This window comes from Stegodyphus dumicola, chromosome 3, assembly GCF_044657685.1.
Source record: "Stegodyphus dumicola isolate Sdum_Otavi_A_Nest chromosome 3, ASM4465768v1".
Classification (NCBI taxonomy): Eukaryota; Metazoa; Arthropoda; class Arachnida; order Araneae; family Eresidae; genus Stegodyphus; species Stegodyphus dumicola.
Genome location: NC_140770.1, coordinates 56857855 through 56877605, shown reverse-complemented (window position 1 = coordinate 56877605; position 19751 = coordinate 56857855). Strand labels below are relative to the sequence as shown.

Sequence of the window (19751 nt, the reverse complement as noted above, 5' to 3'; positions counted from 1 at the left end):
ATAATGCCATAAAGTTGCATAACAGTGTGTAGAGGCAAAAGAATCATAAAATAATCGGACATCGCAAAATAAAAGAAGGGCTGGAGTGTGCGTGAAGCAAGCAAGTCAGTAAGTGTAGTTAAAATTAACTGGCAGTAGTTTAAGGAAATTAACATTCAAAAAAAAAATAATATACAAGTGCAACGAAATGCAAAACAAATACAGCAACAGAAATGATAAGAAAATGCATTACAAGCTAGGTAGATGAACAATCATCCTTTCTGTGATGTGCAGCAAATGGTCTAAGATTATAGTCTTCCTCAAGTATTTTATAACTGACGAGATTAAAGGAATTTAAATATTCACATCCAAGTGCTTTGTCGTAAAATTTTGTGTCTTTATATTGAATTAGATTTCAATAACGTCAAGTCTGAGGTCTTAATTGAAGTGTTAGATTTCTGACATAATAACGAGCATTAGTAATAATGTGTGCTATAAATAGACGACACAAACTCAAAGTTGCTTTAAAGTTTTCATTTGCATTCTTTTTTTGCTCACAAAAAACACACCGTTTCTTGTTAAAATTAATTCATTCCAGCGATTTTCTAGGTCCAGTTAGCAAGACTTCTATGACAGGCCATTTCGTTACTCTTTCACACAAAGCAAATTTATTCTTTGGCAAATTATCAGTGATTTCATTTTTTTTTTTTTTTTGTTCCCATATGGAGTTTTCATCAGTATCAAACATCCTTGCTGCAGCACAATTTCTATTTTCTCTCGCAAACTGAATGACTTTGCACTTGAAACCAGCATTGTCTTTGTTTTGTTTGCCAGGGGACCATTAGAACATTTGTTCGAAAGCCCAGGAAAAATCTACAAATGAATGACTTCAAATGATTAGTGTATTGCACATCTATCTTTCAGGTTTCTTCATTAAAAAACGGGTGCATGTTATACATCAGAATATACAGTATATAAAAGGACATTAAACTCGAGCCATCAGCTTCTATACTGTAATGAAATTTACAATTTCTTATTCAAATTTGTTATTTGAAGATCTTAGAAATTAATCACTTATTTCAAATCATCTGTTGCATAAATTCAAAAGATAATAAATTTTGCCTATACTGTTAAACAAAATTATGTGATACTATATAATGAACATAAGTATGCTACAGTAAATTTGTGTTGAAAAAGATGTTATAAATGTGATCAAATTATGCACAGATAGTATGGTGTATGCAGACTGGTTGTGATATTTAAGCTAATGGGTATGAATATCATTAGTTAGCTGAGAAGAAATATGTATGGAATTGTCAAGTAAATACAATTTGATACTCGTGTACATGAAATCAAAGTTCAAGCCAGTTTGGCTGGATGACAGGGAAAAAAAAAAAAAGTTTCTCAATTATAACTTGATTGAAAGCATTAAGGTACCAGCATTTTGTTAGCCATAACAATCAACGATATGCAAGTAATAAAAGAAAAATTCTAATCTGGAGCAAGAAATCATTTAAATTTCAGTTTTTATATAGAAATTTGAAATTATTTAAAATCATACAGCTGTTAATAATGAAGTATAGTTTGATTTCATGATCTTTAATCCACAAAGTCTATTTTTTTTACAGTTCTTATATAAATCCTCATCAAGAATTGATGCTTTGGAAATGCTCATAAAATGATCCATTTTGATTTATATAAAAATGACTCGACTTAATTACATTTGCAATTAGTAAGGCCAACTGAGAATCATGTTGATGATTTCAAACTTGTGAATGCAGTCGAGGAAAATCTTAAACCACTTGCACTAAAAAGACGTGCCACGCATGTCGAAATGCCTTTGTCTCAAACCACAAACGATGTGAACACCACGTCGATAGGCATTTATCGCAAAAATTATAATAACGTGGTGCACACATCGCCTAACAACGAGATTATTTATTTCTCGAGTTACAGCTCTGGATTACACTCGCAGACGCAGAGCGGCGTAAATGAGACACTTTACCGCTTGTTATATTGTAGCGCACAGCACCGCAGCCGTGAAAGTTTAGTCATAGCGCAAGTGGTTAAAAAGAAAATTCATTTGGGAAACAATTTTGCATGTTTTTTGTGCAATTTGGATTTTTCTTTACAAGTTAATAAATCTGGTTACAAAAAGACTTTTTTTTTTTTTTTTTTTTTTTTTTGAAGTCCCAGCTATTAAATTCTCTCTTGAACATGAAACTTATTATGTAGAGTCATTAGGTTTTTTGATGCAGAAGACATGAAAAATGTGCAATACCCTCACCACGACTTTAACCATAGAGTTCTCGAATATGTGTAGAGCGTGCTTCCATTGCACCACAAAGGCATGTGGAAAGGAGGGAGAAAACACATTATAATAAGCTCATGAATTATTGCTATAAAATTATATGATTATAAAATCAAAACCATTTTACAACCCAATAAAATTCCATTTAGCTTTATCTTAAAAAACAGCATTTATGTCCTAAATAGAGAAAGTAATCCAGACTTAAAAAATCTGATGTGTACACATGACTTCCTTGTATTAAATTATACGCATTTTATCTTGCATTTCATTTAAACTTATTAAATTGAATTAAACCTACTTCGCCGACAGAGCATAAACCGCAATAGAATAAATGCATTCTTTAAAACTCTCTTTGTTTACCATAGCGACACTCTGGCGCTAGGTTCACTTAACAGTATTATGTTTCGTTCATATTATCTCAGAATGCACAAAATTCATATCATTTAAATAAATATCTAATCGTTGCCACATGTTCTATTCAAATACTATAATAAAGCTAGAACGATGTATAAAATAAATTAAGCAAACAAAACAAAAAAAGAAACAGCTTTTCACAGACGATTGAGTATTTCTCATTCAATTAATTCAGCTAAGTTTCTCTAGATTGGCAACAAATCTGCTATCCTGCTGTTTGAAATGAAAACCAGAGCAATGGCCGCCACTAAAAACATTATTAGGCTTAGCAGAACTTAAACAATTTTAAAATTGTTGATAATTCTAAAAATATTGCATACAGATTTACTAAAGGCATAAAAACCTTAACCGGAAGATAAGAACAACTTAATTCAATCATTTTTAAAGCAAAATATGTATAATTTACAAACATATAAGAGTAAAGAAACTGAGATCACTGAGCCGGGTAACAGAGTGGATGTATATATAAATATATTTATATACGTTTAGTACGGCCCATTGCAACCAAAATACGAGGTGCACATCTACATGTTATAGCAGTCCTATATACAAAATTTCAACGTTTTGAGGATACTTGTTTTTGAGTTATGCGAGATACGTACATACATACGTTCGTACAGACGCCATGAAAAATTCTCTTCAGAATTCATTTTAAAGCAGTTTTATAATTTTTTTGGAGGAAAAGAGTGTTTTATTCTGTCATTACGTACAGATATCACGGAAATACATCCTTAAATTGCATTCGAAAGAGGTCAAAATGGATATTTTCGTTGAAATATGCTGCCTGAAACTTTTCGCGATTACAATACTTCCTTTTTACTTCGTACAAGGAAGTAAAAAGAGAAGATGTTTTGTTGTTCAGATGCACTGTTTTCACCTTCGCAATTTTTTCTTCGTACTTTTCAAAACTGTAATTACTTGAACTGCATCTAAGCCACGTTTTAAATATTTAAATCTAGTTTTAATACAACTGTTACTTCTCTTTTCTAACACTGTCAGATTAGCTAGAGGAGAAGTTACGACATGGTTGTTGCTTATAATAAATTATTAGATTACGTACGTGTGATCGAAGCGTTGTGTTCTATTTTTCATAATGGAATTATTATATTCAGTGGTAAGTGATACTAGAAGAAACTCTTCTGAGAAAAAAATTTCTACAATTCAAGAGTTCCTAGCTGAAACATTTTCATTGGATCTGTTTAAGTAATTAGGAATACAAGACATTTGGAAACTGAGCAGAAACTATTTCATTTGCAGCTGTGCCTTGCATATGTTTTCCATAAAGAACCATTTTTTGAAGTCGATCAATCGGATATCCTAAAAATGAAATGTTTATTTTAACAAGCAGTCACAGATAACTTTCAAGTCTGATAATGATCTAACAGGCTTAAAAACTCAATTTGGGAATTGTGGTGCATCACTATTATACTGTTACTAGTAATTTACAGAAAATGAACGACATGAACTAAGAAATTTCTTGGTGTACAGCAAGAATTATTAAAAGACTGCATAATAATGACACTTTCAAAATTATATAAATATAAATGATAATGCACTTTATTTATTTCATATTCAAATAAAAGAAATGTTTATTTACAAGACAAGTTAAAAACATTTTATACATTATTCATATTACATAAAATAGCAAGAGCCCAAGAACTTTATGGGCCTATACATGAATTCATATACTTTATACATGAGTCTTCTTATTCACGAACAACTGAAAAATAATCTTTAAATTATAAAAATACGAATTATCAAAAATCTTGTACATGAATGATAATTCTGAAATGAACATTAATTTGAAAGCATTCAATTACAGCATGCTTGATTTGTTTTAATATTCTGTATACTGGTTTTTATTTTTTTACTTGAGTATCATAATTCTGTGATATAATATGTTTCATATCACAAATCAACAGGAATTCAACATTTGTCAACAGCTATTTTTATGATGTATTGTCTGAGATATTAATTAATGGGAAATCATATTTACAGTTTTCTGAGACTCTGAAAATTTATTATTACTGTCAATAAACCAGTTGTCTATGAACCAGATATGAAATATCATAATTAAAATTCTTAATATTTTTAATGTGTAGTTGCCTCATCTGAATATACATTTTAATATTTTTATAAACATAGTTTAAATGTAACATATTGCATTTCACTCTCACAGACTTGCAATAAAATGCATTCCACTTACAATAATATTATATACTTTTGTTTAATACAAATAATTTATTTCCAATAAAATATATAAAATAAATAGTGTCCAGATTGGCAGTTGCAATTATCAGAAAACATAGTAATGTTAAAAAAAGAATGACTATATGACATATCTTCATATAAAATTTTATGTTATTCATCAATATATTAAATACTTTACATCATAAATAACAGGAAAAATTCACTGGACAAATATAACAGAAATAATAAGCATCAACACAATGGCACATTTACTATTTTAAGCAATGTTCATGGTTGCTCACCATAGCCATTCGGTAATCCATTATCGAGGGTAGAATGAGTGCGTGATTTAGAAATGGAAGATTTTGGAGATTTGAACCGAACATCAAAAACTTCCTGTATTGCTTGCCTAAAACAGTGGAAATTATAGTCGATCAAGGCTGAAAAGAAAAGAGGAGTATATCCAATCAATCAGTACTTTATACCAGGAGAGTCAAATATAGTTACACGTTTAAAGTAAATACAATATGTTACTTAACACACTAGATGAAAATTAATACAATGTATAACATTTGAAATTAATTTTTTTTTCATTTCAGGTATGAAATACTGGATTTTGCACACTACTAAAATAAATTTTTGAGACAATAAACTTCCTGAACATATTCATCATGGCAATGGCACACTTTTGTCCTATTCAGTGTGCTAAGAGTTCTCCTTTAGCGCTACATTCCTTTCAAATTTGATTAATTTACTTTAATAATGAATTGTAATCAATGATTTAAAACTTATTTATGAATACAGACGTAAAACAATAATGAGATAAAAAATAAAATTGTAAATATTGCATAAAATTAGAATTTGAGCTATTTTTCAAAGCAAATAACATATAATGCATATTCTGATGGGCATGTTTTACCACATATTGTGTTTCAAGTCAAATTTGGTGGAAATTATGCACAACACACTTACATACTAGCATAAATGTGGTCGATGTTGCAGGCATTGTGCCAAAGTAATGCTGGCCTTCCATTCGCAAAATATCTGAAATTTATGTTGTATGAAATAATTCCCAGGAGCTTGTATATCCCCACACTCATTGAATACAGTAATGAAAGCACTATTTCTCCTCGAAACTAGTCAGAGGCTGCCTTCCATTGACCCAAAACATAGGTGTTAGAAATCATCAAATCCAAAATCTGAAGTACAACCTTTCTGCACCATTTTAGTGATTTCCACAAAGGTGAGCGATATGAAAGCAGCTCATCAATCCTATCTACCTCACATATGTGTATGTTATCATCTAGAATATTACATGGCTTGGCAACAAATTCCCCTTCAATTCCTTTCACACAAGGTCTTCATTCCACCAGAATTCTCAGCTCAAGGATATCTCATTAGTCTTTCTCTTTCATTACAACCGCCTGATGCTTTCTGTACGTGATAATCTCAAATCGTTTTAGATCCATGTTCATGAGATCAGGAGATAGTTTCTGTTTGATCGCAATGTTCCACATAACGTTTTGTTTTCGAGGAGCTTATTTGCCACAGTAATACTTGTGTAGTAATTGCTTGTGTAAAGAACGTGCCCTTTATTCAGAAGTTCGTCCAACAAAGCCACTACTAAAATTTTTGTATATCTGTTGGTTTCTGATACGATTTGCATAACATTCTTAGACACAAATAGATACATACCACTTTTTATGCCATTCACAATATGATGCCAAATCCAGTTGGGAATCATCAGTCTTCCCCTCACCACCTTCTAAAACATCCTACATTATTCCATCAATATCAACATTTAAGCCTGCAGTACACTGAAGTGAATCAATATTTGCCTTATCTCCATCTGTACTTTCTTCAGCATCATAGCTTTCATCCCTAATGCCAGAACTGGAATCATGGTTACAAAGTCCACAACTGTCTTCTCATCTGAGTTGACATTGTCAATAAGTCCTTTGTCAGATATAAAATATATCATTGCCTCATCAATTAAAGATGCCTTCATTTATTCAATTTTTTTCCTTTTCGAAAAATGTGACAAGCATGTATAGCACACAAGTGCAACAATGCACAAAGCCAATTGCCATGGTTATAAAAATTTCGCCCTAACTCTAAAAATTGAGCATCTCATAGAAATCCTGCGAAAAGAAAATATGGACTGGGATGTGCTGAAAAGCCAAACTGTGATAATGTAGGAAAATCTTATGTAGAGGAAGAGCTATCTCAGCTCTAGTGCTCAAAGAATAGTCTTAGAAAATGAGATATCTTGTCCTTTGCTATGGAAGTGTTATGAAAATTTAAGTTTGGACATTAAAATATTATGAATTTCTAGCAAATGCAATGCTTATTTTTATTTGCAAAATGTTATTTACCAGTCTGCTTTCTATAACAGAAGAAGCTTATACCTTTAAAAAAGATGGCACTGAACATCCATAGCTGAAATGTGGACTTTTGCATACCATAATGTGATAAGAGAGAAATGTAATAGCAAGAAACTACTTACTATCAATAGCAAGAAAAGGAGATGATGATGAGAAACACTCAGGAAAGAAAACCATCTTAAAGGACTTGCAGTAGCATGATGCAGTGATATCAATAATGATTGTAGAAGGAAACAGTCAATAGTTTAAGGTGATAGAATTAATTTATAGGCCAGACTTCACAATGAAACTATTTCATTAACTATTATATTATTATTCCACGATGCAATCATATTTGTAGCCACTTGCAGCCTCTACCTTTCCCAGTTTTCATTTTTGCAAACACTTCTATATAACTGCAACCCCGATCTTGAACTTTTGTTTCCCATTTTATCAAACTACTTACTTAAAAAGGTTTCCTTTTTTCTAGTCATGTGAAATCTTCAACCTATTATTTAATTAATTCATTTATTAGTAAATTTATTCTTTTACTAATTTTAGACCTTTTGCCTTTGGAAAAATTTCCTATTTTAGGCGGTAGCCTTCCATTCTTAACAAAAGTAACTCAGTTTTGTTTCCTTAAATTCTGACTTTAAAAAATTAATTGCTTTTTTTTTGTAGCAGTTTTGCCATTTCTCAGGTTCTATATGTTTTGAAAATTTTAATTTATTGCATTTAATTTGTCTAGTGCCATGGAGATGGATTCTGCCTTCTTGAATTACTTTTTTCTAAACATTAATCTTCCGAAAGAACTCTCATTACAACTTATTATGAATTACTTCTTCCTAATTTTAAGCCTTTCACTTGTTGAAATGTTTGACAATCAAGGCTAACAGTTTACCATTCTCAATTTCTTTCTTTACTCTCTGCCTTTAAAACTTGATTACTTTTAATTTTTTAACAGTTTTGAAAAAATTTAGTTTAGCCTATTGCTTTTAATTTGATCACTCTTTTCTCTGAAACTTCCTCTCTCCCAAACAAAGGAAAATAAGTCAAGAGTTCTCAATCAGACATAACAGTCTTTTTTATACTTTCACAGTAACTCAGTTCATGCCTTATTAGATTTAAACAGCTATTATAAATGAACTGTTGAGAATCTTTTAATATTTATTTTGACGATTTAAAAAAAAAATCAGTTATCACAAATTCTATTTGTACAAAATAAAATATTTTTAGTTTCATATTCATTGGTCAAGACTTTTTCTTACAGTTTATTTTTTTCTTCCTTACCATTTTAATTCATAAATAACGTACATAAAATAGAGAATGTTAGATAAACATTCCTTCTTGCTTACCTTGCCTATTGAAATTATCTTCTCTAAGTATACAAACTAAGGCTAAGAACTTATTCACTTCTCTTAGGTAAAGCACAGTACTATTATTTAACTTAATTATATTAGATGATTTTGAGTTGAAAGCACTACCTTCATCTTCTTTTAACCTAAAAGTAAAAAACAAAAATAAAAACTGTTATTACACATGTGGAGATTTTAAATTTAACAGATTCATTAAATTTTAGTAAACAGAATAATGCCTATATATTTCTTCAATTGAATTCAATAAAGAGCACAGTTCTGTGTACAGTCAACTATTTACTCACAATGTCATATTCAATAAATTTTAAAATGACTAATTGGCTGCAACTATTAATAGTAATTTTTTATATTCAGAAAAATACACATAATGATTTATTTTAAAAGAAGAAAACATTAGAAATTTCTTCTTTAATAATTACGTTAAGATAAAAATTTACATTGAAACATTATAAATTATAAAATAAATATTAACAGTACTGCATTAATTTTAATTAATTTTACCAGGAAGCTAATTTTTCTTATTTTTAATGAAGCAAAACCATCAATAATTTTTTTTTTTGCATGTCTGCTTAAATCATGTTTAACAATTTCAATTGTGTTTTTTTATTAAAATATATTCTTAACATAACTTGAACTAAGCTGCACTAAAAACTCCCAGAGTACTCCCAAATAGTTTCTTGAATTCATGGAGATGGGTGTTACGAATATCATATCTCAATGGAAATACCCATTTTCACTATTTTGTTTGTATGACATCTATACACATGGGCAGAATAAGGGACTCTTTTTACCAAAATGAATTGGACTATGGATTCAAAATGGATGTTTTTCCAAAATCTGTATGCATGCATGCACATAGATCTCAATGAAATTTTGTTAATGGGAGTGCTATAATATCTAGTTGTGCACCTTCCTTTTTTTATTCCAGTCAACAGTACCAAAAGTGTGTGTATATATGCAATGATATTTTAAAATCAATTGATTAAATTAAATTCTAATCATATTGCTTAATAATGTGTTGGCGATTCTTTACCTAAATTACATCCCTGTCCCTAAATTTTGGCGAAATCCTTTCTTTATTATAAATTATATTAACCTGTTGGCACATGCCAAATCGCCAAACTCATAAATCTGTCATATTACATAAAATCCTTAAGAACACTACTGATGAGAAGATAGCATCATCTCGAGATTTCAATTAATATCGCTGATTGGATGAGCACCATGACGCACACATATCTATAAATAGGGTTTCTCCTCGAGGTACAGGAGGAACGCTTGCGAGATGGATGCTAAAATAAACGTATCACTTTATATTCCAAAATTTGTCTCATTCCTGTTGCCCCGGCTGCACAGTACCAATAATGTATGAGAAAATACATTTCATATATATAGTATTAAAAAAAAAAAAAAAAAAAAACTTACCTGGCTTTTATTTTTATAATCGTTGGTCATTATCTTATGCTTCCAATTATAGAAATGTTTTAAATGATGAAAATATTCATGTTTTCACAATGTCAGATTAAAAAAAAATTTTGACATAATCTAAATTTTAATGCAGCCTCTTGGTTCCTATACTTATATTTGAGAAAGTTTCATTCTTGCTACGAAAAAATAAAATTATAAGAAGTTTGATTCCCATTCGACAAAAATTGACTGGAATATTTAATTTCAAAGTTTGCAATTTTTTTTTTTGTCATTCTTAACTTGACCATTGAGGGACCATTGCCTTGAGAGATGGATTAATTAAGTTAGAATACTTTAAGGGAATAAGTTTAAATGAAGTGTAGCAAAAGATATATTTAATTTAATAGGCCATGCATGATCATGGTGTTTCCATTAGATTTCTTTTAATAATTTTTATGGGAAAATTCGATACAATTCAGTGTCTTCTAGCGATGCCATTCTACAGCTAGTTTAGAGAACAAATTCTGAAGTTGTCTGAAAGCAATTGGGCACATAACTACTGCTTTAACAAACTGTTCCATTATGCAAAACAGGTGTGACAGCGACACCATTTAAAAAATCCGACTACTATGGAGTAAAAATCAGAACTATTTTTAAATAATCCAGAATAATGCTGTGATGTACTTATGTACATGCATACATACATACATATTATTTTAAAATAATTTCATTAGTGAAGTAATACAAAATGCTAATTTATTAAAACTTAATTTCTATTTGTCTATACCACTTCATTATTTACCTTTCTGCTTTCTTAACTTTTTTTAAATAATTTATTAGCTTGCTTTTTTTTTTGAGGGAAGTTAAATTTTGGGAATTACTGTATTTTTGTGAGACATTTTGATACACTGACTTTTTTCCCCTTAATACTTCAAGCATTAGATCAATCTTAAGTATGCATATTAGCAAGTGCTGGAGATCAGGAACTGCTAGCAGGAAGAGAATGGTTCAAGGACTGTAAAGAATTTTGGTAAACTGTCGAAATCGATAAATTGCCATTTTTACAGTCCAAAACCTTTGCATGTATTTTTGTTTAATGAGAATAATTGACAGGAAGCAGAGAAACTTGTATTAAATGTAAACACCACTAAAATGGTAATAACAGTGCTAAGCTGAAAATTTTTAAAAAGGCATTTTCTGTAAGTAACCAACCATTTCGTTTAGTGGCCATGTTCTTAATTCCTTAAACTTTGCTCAGTTCTGTTTATACTTTGTTTTACTGTTGAGACTAATTTTTCTATTTTGGATTTACTTTTTTAATTTCCAGTCATAAATAGAACACAAAAATTTTTCTTTGGAAGCTGTCAGAAAACTTAAGTATTTTTAGCAGTTACAAACACATCACGTTACAACTGAAAAGTTTATTCACCTACAGGATATTTATTACATGCATCAAATTATAAAACCACACTTGGAACCTGTACATAGTCCATCACACTGAATCAGCAGTTTCTAAATGCCAAGCTGGTCAACAAGTGACATAAAGAAAACATCTTGGCTAATAATTATTCAAAATCTTTTTTTTTTTTTTTAATATATATATATTTACTTGAAATAAAAGGTAAATAAAAGACAGTATTTATCAATTAAATTCTGAACAATGCTAAAGCCATTTTTTTTTCATCATATAATTTTGTCTCTGGCAATATTATGACAAACATCTATTTTAGTTTTATTAAAAATATGCTTCTCTCATGGTAAAATCAAATACTAAAAAGGGATTATGCATAGCCTTTTCTTGGTAAAAATATACATACCTTAAATACAAAGCTTATGGAAAAAAAAAGGGGGGCAGCTTAATGAGTGACAGAGATAGTTTTAAATCAATTAACTTTTGTATGTATAAGTATTAACATGTATTAATGCCTTTTAAAATTTATTTCAGAATTCCGATTTTTCCAGATGGATTTGTGAATTAGGCCCATGGCAAGCAAAAACTGAAATATCATCAACAGGTTCTCACCAGAATCTTTCAAAGATCTTTGCTAAAATAAACCCTAGTTATATTTCCCAGTCTCCACAACAAGATTGTTTCAATGTTGTGGGGACCATTTAAGCATTCAAAGACATTCTACTTTTAGTCATATTATCACCCATATAGTTAAATACACTTTTAATAATGGGTCGATGGAAGACAGCTAAAACAGAACTGCTTAGTGCAATTTTAAATATTGTCAATTTATCATATTTGAATGCAGTGTTTCCTGAAGGGTTACAATTTCCAAGGTGCTTCTCAGAAGGCAGTAAATGGTTAAATGCTAAAGGAAATAACAGATTGACTTCTAAAATTGAACCCCCCTGAGAGATAATAATGCATGAGTACAAATTTAATTTTGCAACACCTCTCACCATTGGCAGATACAGTTTGATTTTTGCTGATAGGGATGGCAAACTAATAACATATTGAATTAAACACTTGCCAAGCCAATACTTTATAATCGCGAGGGTGATCCAACTTGTGCTACTGAACTCGGTAGTAGAATTTAGAAACTGTAAAGGTGGCCCTGAAAGACAAAATGCCCATTGTCGAGCCTGTGTGGTCCTTAGAATAATACAAATACTCAAATGGCACTGATTAAACAACTCGCCTCTGTTCATATGCCTACAAACATCGCACAAATTCAACATTCCTCTGCTTTCATGAGCATCATTAAATACATCATTCTGTCCCTTTCTTTCACATAATGCATGCTGTTCTCCCAATTCAGGTATTAAAATGCAATTAAATCCATTTTCATTCACCAGTCTAACACAGTTTTCTTTCCTTCCATTTCCAAAATAGTAAAAAGTAGTTTAATCATCTCTTTTATAGTCACAAACTTTTTCATACTGGGTTCAGCACTGCTTACACAAGAAATCTTTAAGGATGGTATGGTCATCATTAAATCATCAGCCAAATTAAAATCAAATCACTATATTGTTTTAAATACCCTGCCTCCCCAAATGAGGGGAAAAGCTGTCAATCATTAATTCAATTTGTAGCATCACCATACTCAAATTCTTAATTCCTGCCCTCCTATGTCTTTAGAACTGGTCAAGAACTTGTCAATCATACATCAAATTTCCAAACTAAAGAAGAAGAAAAAAAAATTAACAATGCATAAGCATGAACTCATGAATTTCTCCTTTTTCAATACTGCAAGCTTCTATTTTCCCTCTACTTTGGATTATAAAGTTTGGCACACTTATCACCCAGAAAATATTTTGTTGCTAACCAGCTTGTTAAATGCCTGTCCTTATAAATTCAGAAATTCTGCACTTGAGAAAACAAAAAGTCTAGAATTCTGACTACATTCAGACCATGTCCACATCTGGTACAGTTACATCTGCATGAGAAGGCACCATCTTTGGTAGATGAAGAACTCCCACACAATGCTGAATTCCTATAGAAAGTTTCATCCACTGAGAGCAATCATTACAGTCTTACTGCATCTTGCTGCCCCTTCTGTTTTTAAGGCAGACACAGCATATATATTCTGTGAAACCAGCTTGAAGCAACATAAAAAATTCCAGTATTTTGAATTATCGATATACTTCATATTTATATTTATCATAATTTAAAATTTGTACATCATCAGTATGTATATCAGATTATGGCTTGAAGGCTTCATGTATCTTATTAGCTGCTTCCAATTAGAATGTTTTTGCTATTCACAAATTTCCTGCAGCTATATCAAAACAAATTTATGCCTTTTAATGAATGCTGCTGAATTTCTCAATAAATTTACTAATCAGATGGCCATCAACATATGCAGTTGATTGCATCTTTTCTTCCCCCTAATACTTTTAAACGATAGAGTTGCAACAGCAGTGAGCAATTGAAAATAAAGAATTTATACAAATTAACCTAAAAAAACAAATTTTCAGAGAGACATATATCTTTTTTTTTTTTAAACATATAAATTATCTAAAAATATTTATACTGAAGAATATACAGACATACAGCAGTTTTTTTTTACAATGCCACAACATTAAAAATTCTAGGAAATAACTATGTTTGATGCTTTTCCCCTTTTTAATTCAAATTTCATTCTTAATAAAAAGGGGCTACTTACCCATAAATACAAGAAATGTCTATAACGACATCTATCATATCACAACACAGTTCGTAAGACTGCATGTCCACTGGAGTGCTATCTGTTGCAATGTAAATTTTGCTGATCACATCAAATAAGAAAGCTTTTTCTATGGCAGAATTCTTCACGTGCAAAGAAAAAGAGGGAAAAAAATTAACTTGCAATTTTAAAACATTTCATATTAGAGTATTAATATCTGAATGAGTCTGTCATTAAAAATTTTGAAAAATTAAAAGAACAACAGGTATAAAAAATCATTTGACTATTTTTTTTCCCACAAAAATAATATTTTGCTGCTGCAAATTCATAGAACTAAATACAGTGATTACTTGAAATACAGTTGAATAACATTAAAACTGAACTCAAAAAGAATCTCAATTTTAAAAATGTTGGTGTTTCTTTCTACATTTCTTTTTTGAAGGTAATACAGTCAAGTACTTGCTAACATTTTACATACTCTATTCTGAAAAGAAAGTATTTGAAAAATGATCTTTTCAACTCTGTATTTGCTACACAGATGACACATTTGTGCTTTTTGATGATAATAAAGAAGATTTATCCCAAATTTGGTAAAAGTTTAGAATCAGTTGCCACTTGATATTTTTGGTGAGTTTTTGTATGCCAAGAATGTCGCAAAGAAAAAAATGTTCCAAGATAACGGTCATCCAAACAACAAAAGTACTCGTATTGCATGTCCTTTGTTATGTCTTTCTATCAGCTTTGAATGACTGCAGCATATAGAATTCTCTAATATAGTTTATATGGTCCTGGAATGGATGCTTTTCCTCCTCCTGATCCTTGCACCCTGAATGTCACAAAAACTTCATCAAGTAGGAATCAGAAATTTCATCTCCAATTTAATCTGGCTGAACATGCACTCAGTAATGTTGGTATCTGGAGGATCTCCATAGCTGATATGGGCATCAGTTTGGAGGACATTATATCTCAGAGAATGATTCATTGACAAATGCTTGAAACCATGATTACCGAGGTCATCATATGCTTTCCAACAATTCGAGATAATAGTGGTTCCAGGGAAGATTTTCAGAGATATCACTTCCAAGAAAATCTCTTTATGAGGATTCATTATAAGTCTCTCAATTGACTAATTTTTCATTTAAAAAAAAATTCGGTTATTTAAGTTTTTTATTTAGTTTTACGAAATAATAATAATGATGATGCAAAGTGAAAAATTCCAATTCCATTTAGATTTACTTTCTGTTTGAAATCTAAAGATTAGTATCTGCAAAAAATTTCTGCTGGTTATATTTTGTAATTCAAAGGTATTGACAGCTAAATTTTCAGTCTGGCATTTATTTCAAATAATTCTAATAAAGTGAATTAATCACCAAATAACTTTTTGACAGAAATTTTCATGTGTAATAAATATGAAAGCCACCTTTCCATATGGAATTTTCTGTCCACAGTACTGAGAGGGCTAAACAAATTATGAAAACCTTCCAAGTGGGACAAAACTTGAAAATAAATAATGACAACCTATAATTTTTCTTTTATTAAATATTTCTTCAATGCATACAAGAAAAATACATGTACTTGCATGTAAATACAGATCATAAACTTTTTCTCTCTTATTACAGCTTAATAACTTTTTGACAGTGATAAATGCTTTAGGAGAGAAATTACTAGAATACAACATGCTCAACTTCAATACAAGATGCTCAACGATCAATCGGGATCTTTTCTTATTAATTTTCAATTGAAATATTTTCAACTGCATGCATTCACATATAAAAGTATTTCCAAACAAAGTGATTATTCTTAGCACAAATAGCATAAATATTCATAACCAAACTTATTTACTTTTTGACAAATTCAAAAAGTTGATATAATATGTTTTTTCAAATCTTTCAATAAGATTTCTATCACACTGTAAATTAGCTCCATTCATAGATTTTCTTTTTTCTTTTTTTTTTTTAAAGGTAACAAAAACAGTGTAAACTAACTTCAAATAACTATAAATCTTTGTAGCATTATAATTTTAACAAACACAATAATTGGAATGTATTCACAAGTTGCATAAAACTGCATGGCCCTCAGGCCACCATTTTGAAACCACTGACCTTATAATACATACTTACTGTAATAAAAATATTCAAAAGGTTTTCTAAAGCTGGCAGCTGAGGTATAAGCTTCTGTACAACTTTGCTGAATGCTTCAAATATTGAATGATCATATATGCTTGTGAGATAGAAACTAAAAAAAATTAAACAGAAATAAATGAAAACAAATTTTCATGCAGTTGCTTTTACAAATAACATAGTACATAGTTTACATAGTACAATGCCTGAAACCCAAAATCCTTAAAATTTGATTATATATAAATATCATACACATTTTCATTATTAAAACCATCACAGAATAATTTCCTATCAAAAATCTTTGTTTTTCATATCCATACACACACATATATAATTACATATAAATAAGAAATTCTTTACATATATCAACATTATAAAATAGGAATATTATCACAAAAGTACAGCTAAATGATTTTTTTAAACCCATGATTATTTTGAAAACAGAATTGAATGAATGAAATTTGTTGAATGAAATGAATGAAATTTTTGAAATCGAATGAAATTTGTTAAATGGCTACAAAGCAAAACATGTGTATTTGCATTAAACATGTTTAAAAACAAATTTTATAAGATTGGGCTGCTATTTACATTGCACAAAAAAAAAAAAAAAAAAAAAAAGAGTGATGAAAGAAGGGAAAAAAATTATATTCATAAAAATTTTTAAAGTAAAAGATAACTAACAGACCAATTTTATTACAGTCTAAGCACATGAAATTGATTATTACCTCAGATTCACATTCTCTAATCCAGCATCAATTAAATCATCACTTGCTCGTTGATGTATATCTCCTTGTGTTTCAATCTTATGATCATCTGTCAGTCCATCTACTTTGTGAATGAACACTTCAAATTTTATTTCAGGATTTACTTTATAAGCACGAGCGACAGTAATTTTTAGTTTGTCTAAAGCTTCCATGTATTCATCCTATAAATAAAAGTTACCTAAGTTTCATATGTCTTTGTACAATCTTTAAATTAAGCGTCTAGAAGAATTGCCATGTAAAGCAAACCATTTTTTAATTAATGTGCTACAAGTAAAAGATTTTAAAAATATAGATAATTTCTAATATAATGAAGAATTTAGAAAAGATGTACATAATGGGTTACAGTTGGGAAATAAACGTACACTAAAACATAAAACATTACAAATTTTGAATTGAACGGAAATTACTTCCATAAAATTATTTGAAAAATTTGTATATGTAATGCCAAAACATTCAGCAACTGCTCATAAGAACACATGAGAATCTCCATATTGTAAAAATTTTCTGATAAAAAGCTTAAGTCTATCCAAGTTACAAAAGAGTACAGTTTATTCTTTAATTAATTTGAATACCTTATAAAAATATAATACATTTATATATAGGAATGTTAAATAAAAATATAATAATCAAAATAATCAGATTAAATTTTTAAAAGATATGCAGAATCCTAATGCTTACTCCTAAAAACATCGTATCAGTTTTCTATGATTTTTAATAACCTATCAGATTTAGAAAATGTCATAACTTAAGAGCAATAATTTTTGGATTTCTACTGAAGAGATTGTCTTCAACTGGTCGTTTGAGTCAGTCATGAAGAAGAAAATCCATTACCACTCACAATGGCACAAGAGGTTTTCAGTCACTGTCTTTTTTTCTGATAGGCTGAGCTACCTGCAGCATCATGTTAGAAGCAATATTTTGGGAATATAAAGAATATATACTAAGAATATATCCTTTAAACTGGTTTTATAGAAGCACATTTCCATTGTAAGTTATTTGTGGTTTTGTTTAAGAGCTTTACTTTTTTACATCACTGGGTTTAAATGGAATTTGTCACACTTTCAACTGAATCAAGATTAAGAAATGTCTTAAGCACACAATAATTGTAATTTTCATGAAAACTCAGATAAAATTAAAAAAATATACTTCATTTGCCAGCATTCATTTTTCTCCAACAGTATACCAGCCTGTTTACATACATTTTGGATGCAAGAACTGCATACCAAATTCAACTCTAAATATTCCAACACCTATAAGGTATTTCTCCAGACTTCTTGGTGTGGTGGTCTGATCCACTGAAGAGTAACTTCGGTTTCTTTCCTCTTGAGCTGTTGTAAATTAATTCTACACTGTAATACATCTAGATCTAGCTGCAGCATCATAAGAACTTCAAGTCAGACGTATTACAACCTTAACAGAAGTCGTTGTAGAGCTACCTTAATAGCAACTGTCTCACAATCAAAAACAGTTTTAAAATGTCTGATAAGAATATAAAATGCAAATAATTTACAAAATTCCTCCACAGCAACATTTAGTAAATCAACTGAACATGATCCATCAGTATACATTCTAAGCCAGTCAGATTTCAGATATTGAAGATCTAGAATCTCCAATGTCATTCTTTAAATTCCTGAGTCTAGATTAGTATTGTCACCCAAAAAAATTATTACCAGTTCTTGTTACCTTTTCATATAAAATAGTTGCCCTCTCTTTTATCAGGTTCTTGGTAGGTTTATTTTCTGTAAAAAGTAGCACTCAACCAGCATGTTCTTAACAGTGGCAGTAATTAAACAAAGTGCCTTGTCAAAGTCTCTAGTTTTCACAAGGACACCTTAGAAATAGCAATCAGTGGTGCAGAGCACTATGTAACGATCGGCAGGATAAAAGCTTTATAAACACCTTTCAAAGTGGAGGCACCTACAGCACACTCACAGAGACAACCAGCGATGTGCTTAAGGAAAGCCAGTTTTTTAGTAAATTGATGAGATATATATTTAATTTGACATTTCTAGCCATCTTATTCTCAAAGACAACTACAAGACAGTGAACTTGTCAGATGTATTTTATACAATGATTTCAGAAATAAATATTAATAAAAAGTTCTAATTTTCTATGTGTAAGAAAAAAGGTCTGGACAACAGTCTTATAATGAGTAATACTCTTGTTATTAATATTACACCAACTTTCTAATATTCTACGGCTAGTACTAAGGGTCTCCACAATTATACTCTTTGCACCCTTCTTCTACAAATACACTAGATCATCTGCAAATAAAACACAATGAATTCTCTCATCAGAGTTCAGAGCAACAAGTCATTTATATACATGTTGAAAAGGATGCAGCTTAATAAAGAATCCTGAGGAAGACCAGTATACAAGATTAAACCCCTAGGTACTTTATTTCCAATACAGACTCTACAGAAACGTTGCCTAATAAAAGAGCAAATTCAATTTAATGTTTGTTTCCAATATCAAGATCTATAAGCTTAAGAAATAACTTCTCCTAAAGAACAATTAAAAACAGATATTCAGTTTTTTAATCCCTTGAATAATAAGGCAATACATTCCTAAATTTCAATATTCCAACCATTAGTATATTTTATGCATTAAAAAAAGTGCCAATTGTTTTATAATAGAAGCATCTAGCACAAAATTTAAGGAAATGAAACAGGCTAATTCAAAATTTAAATGTAGAGAAAATTCAACTATAGA

The 19751-nt window shown here is 30.0% G+C and overlaps 1 protein-coding gene across 3 annotated transcripts in view; it reads right to left on the bottom strand.

Annotated features, from left to right (window-relative positions):
• Positions 1-4234: 4234 nt before the first annotated feature.
• RagC-D (Ras-related GTP binding C/D) overlaps positions 4235-19751 on the bottom strand; it is a 53058-nt gene continuing 37541 nt past the window's right edge. For all 3 annotated transcript variants that reach the window (XM_085812922.1, XM_085812920.1, XM_085812921.1), the window contains exons 5-9: positions 17001-17200; positions 16276-16390; positions 14156-14298; positions 8613-8758; positions 4235-5334 (exon numbers count right to left, since the gene is read on the bottom strand). In XM_085812922.1, coding sequence (XP_085669048.1) covers positions 5183-5334; positions 8613-8758; positions 14156-14298; positions 16276-16390; positions 17001-17200 — 756 coding nt within the window. In that variant the 3' untranslated portion in view covers positions 4235-5182. The remainder of the gene's footprint in view (positions 5335-8612; positions 8759-14155; positions 14299-16275; positions 16391-17000; positions 17201-19751) is intronic.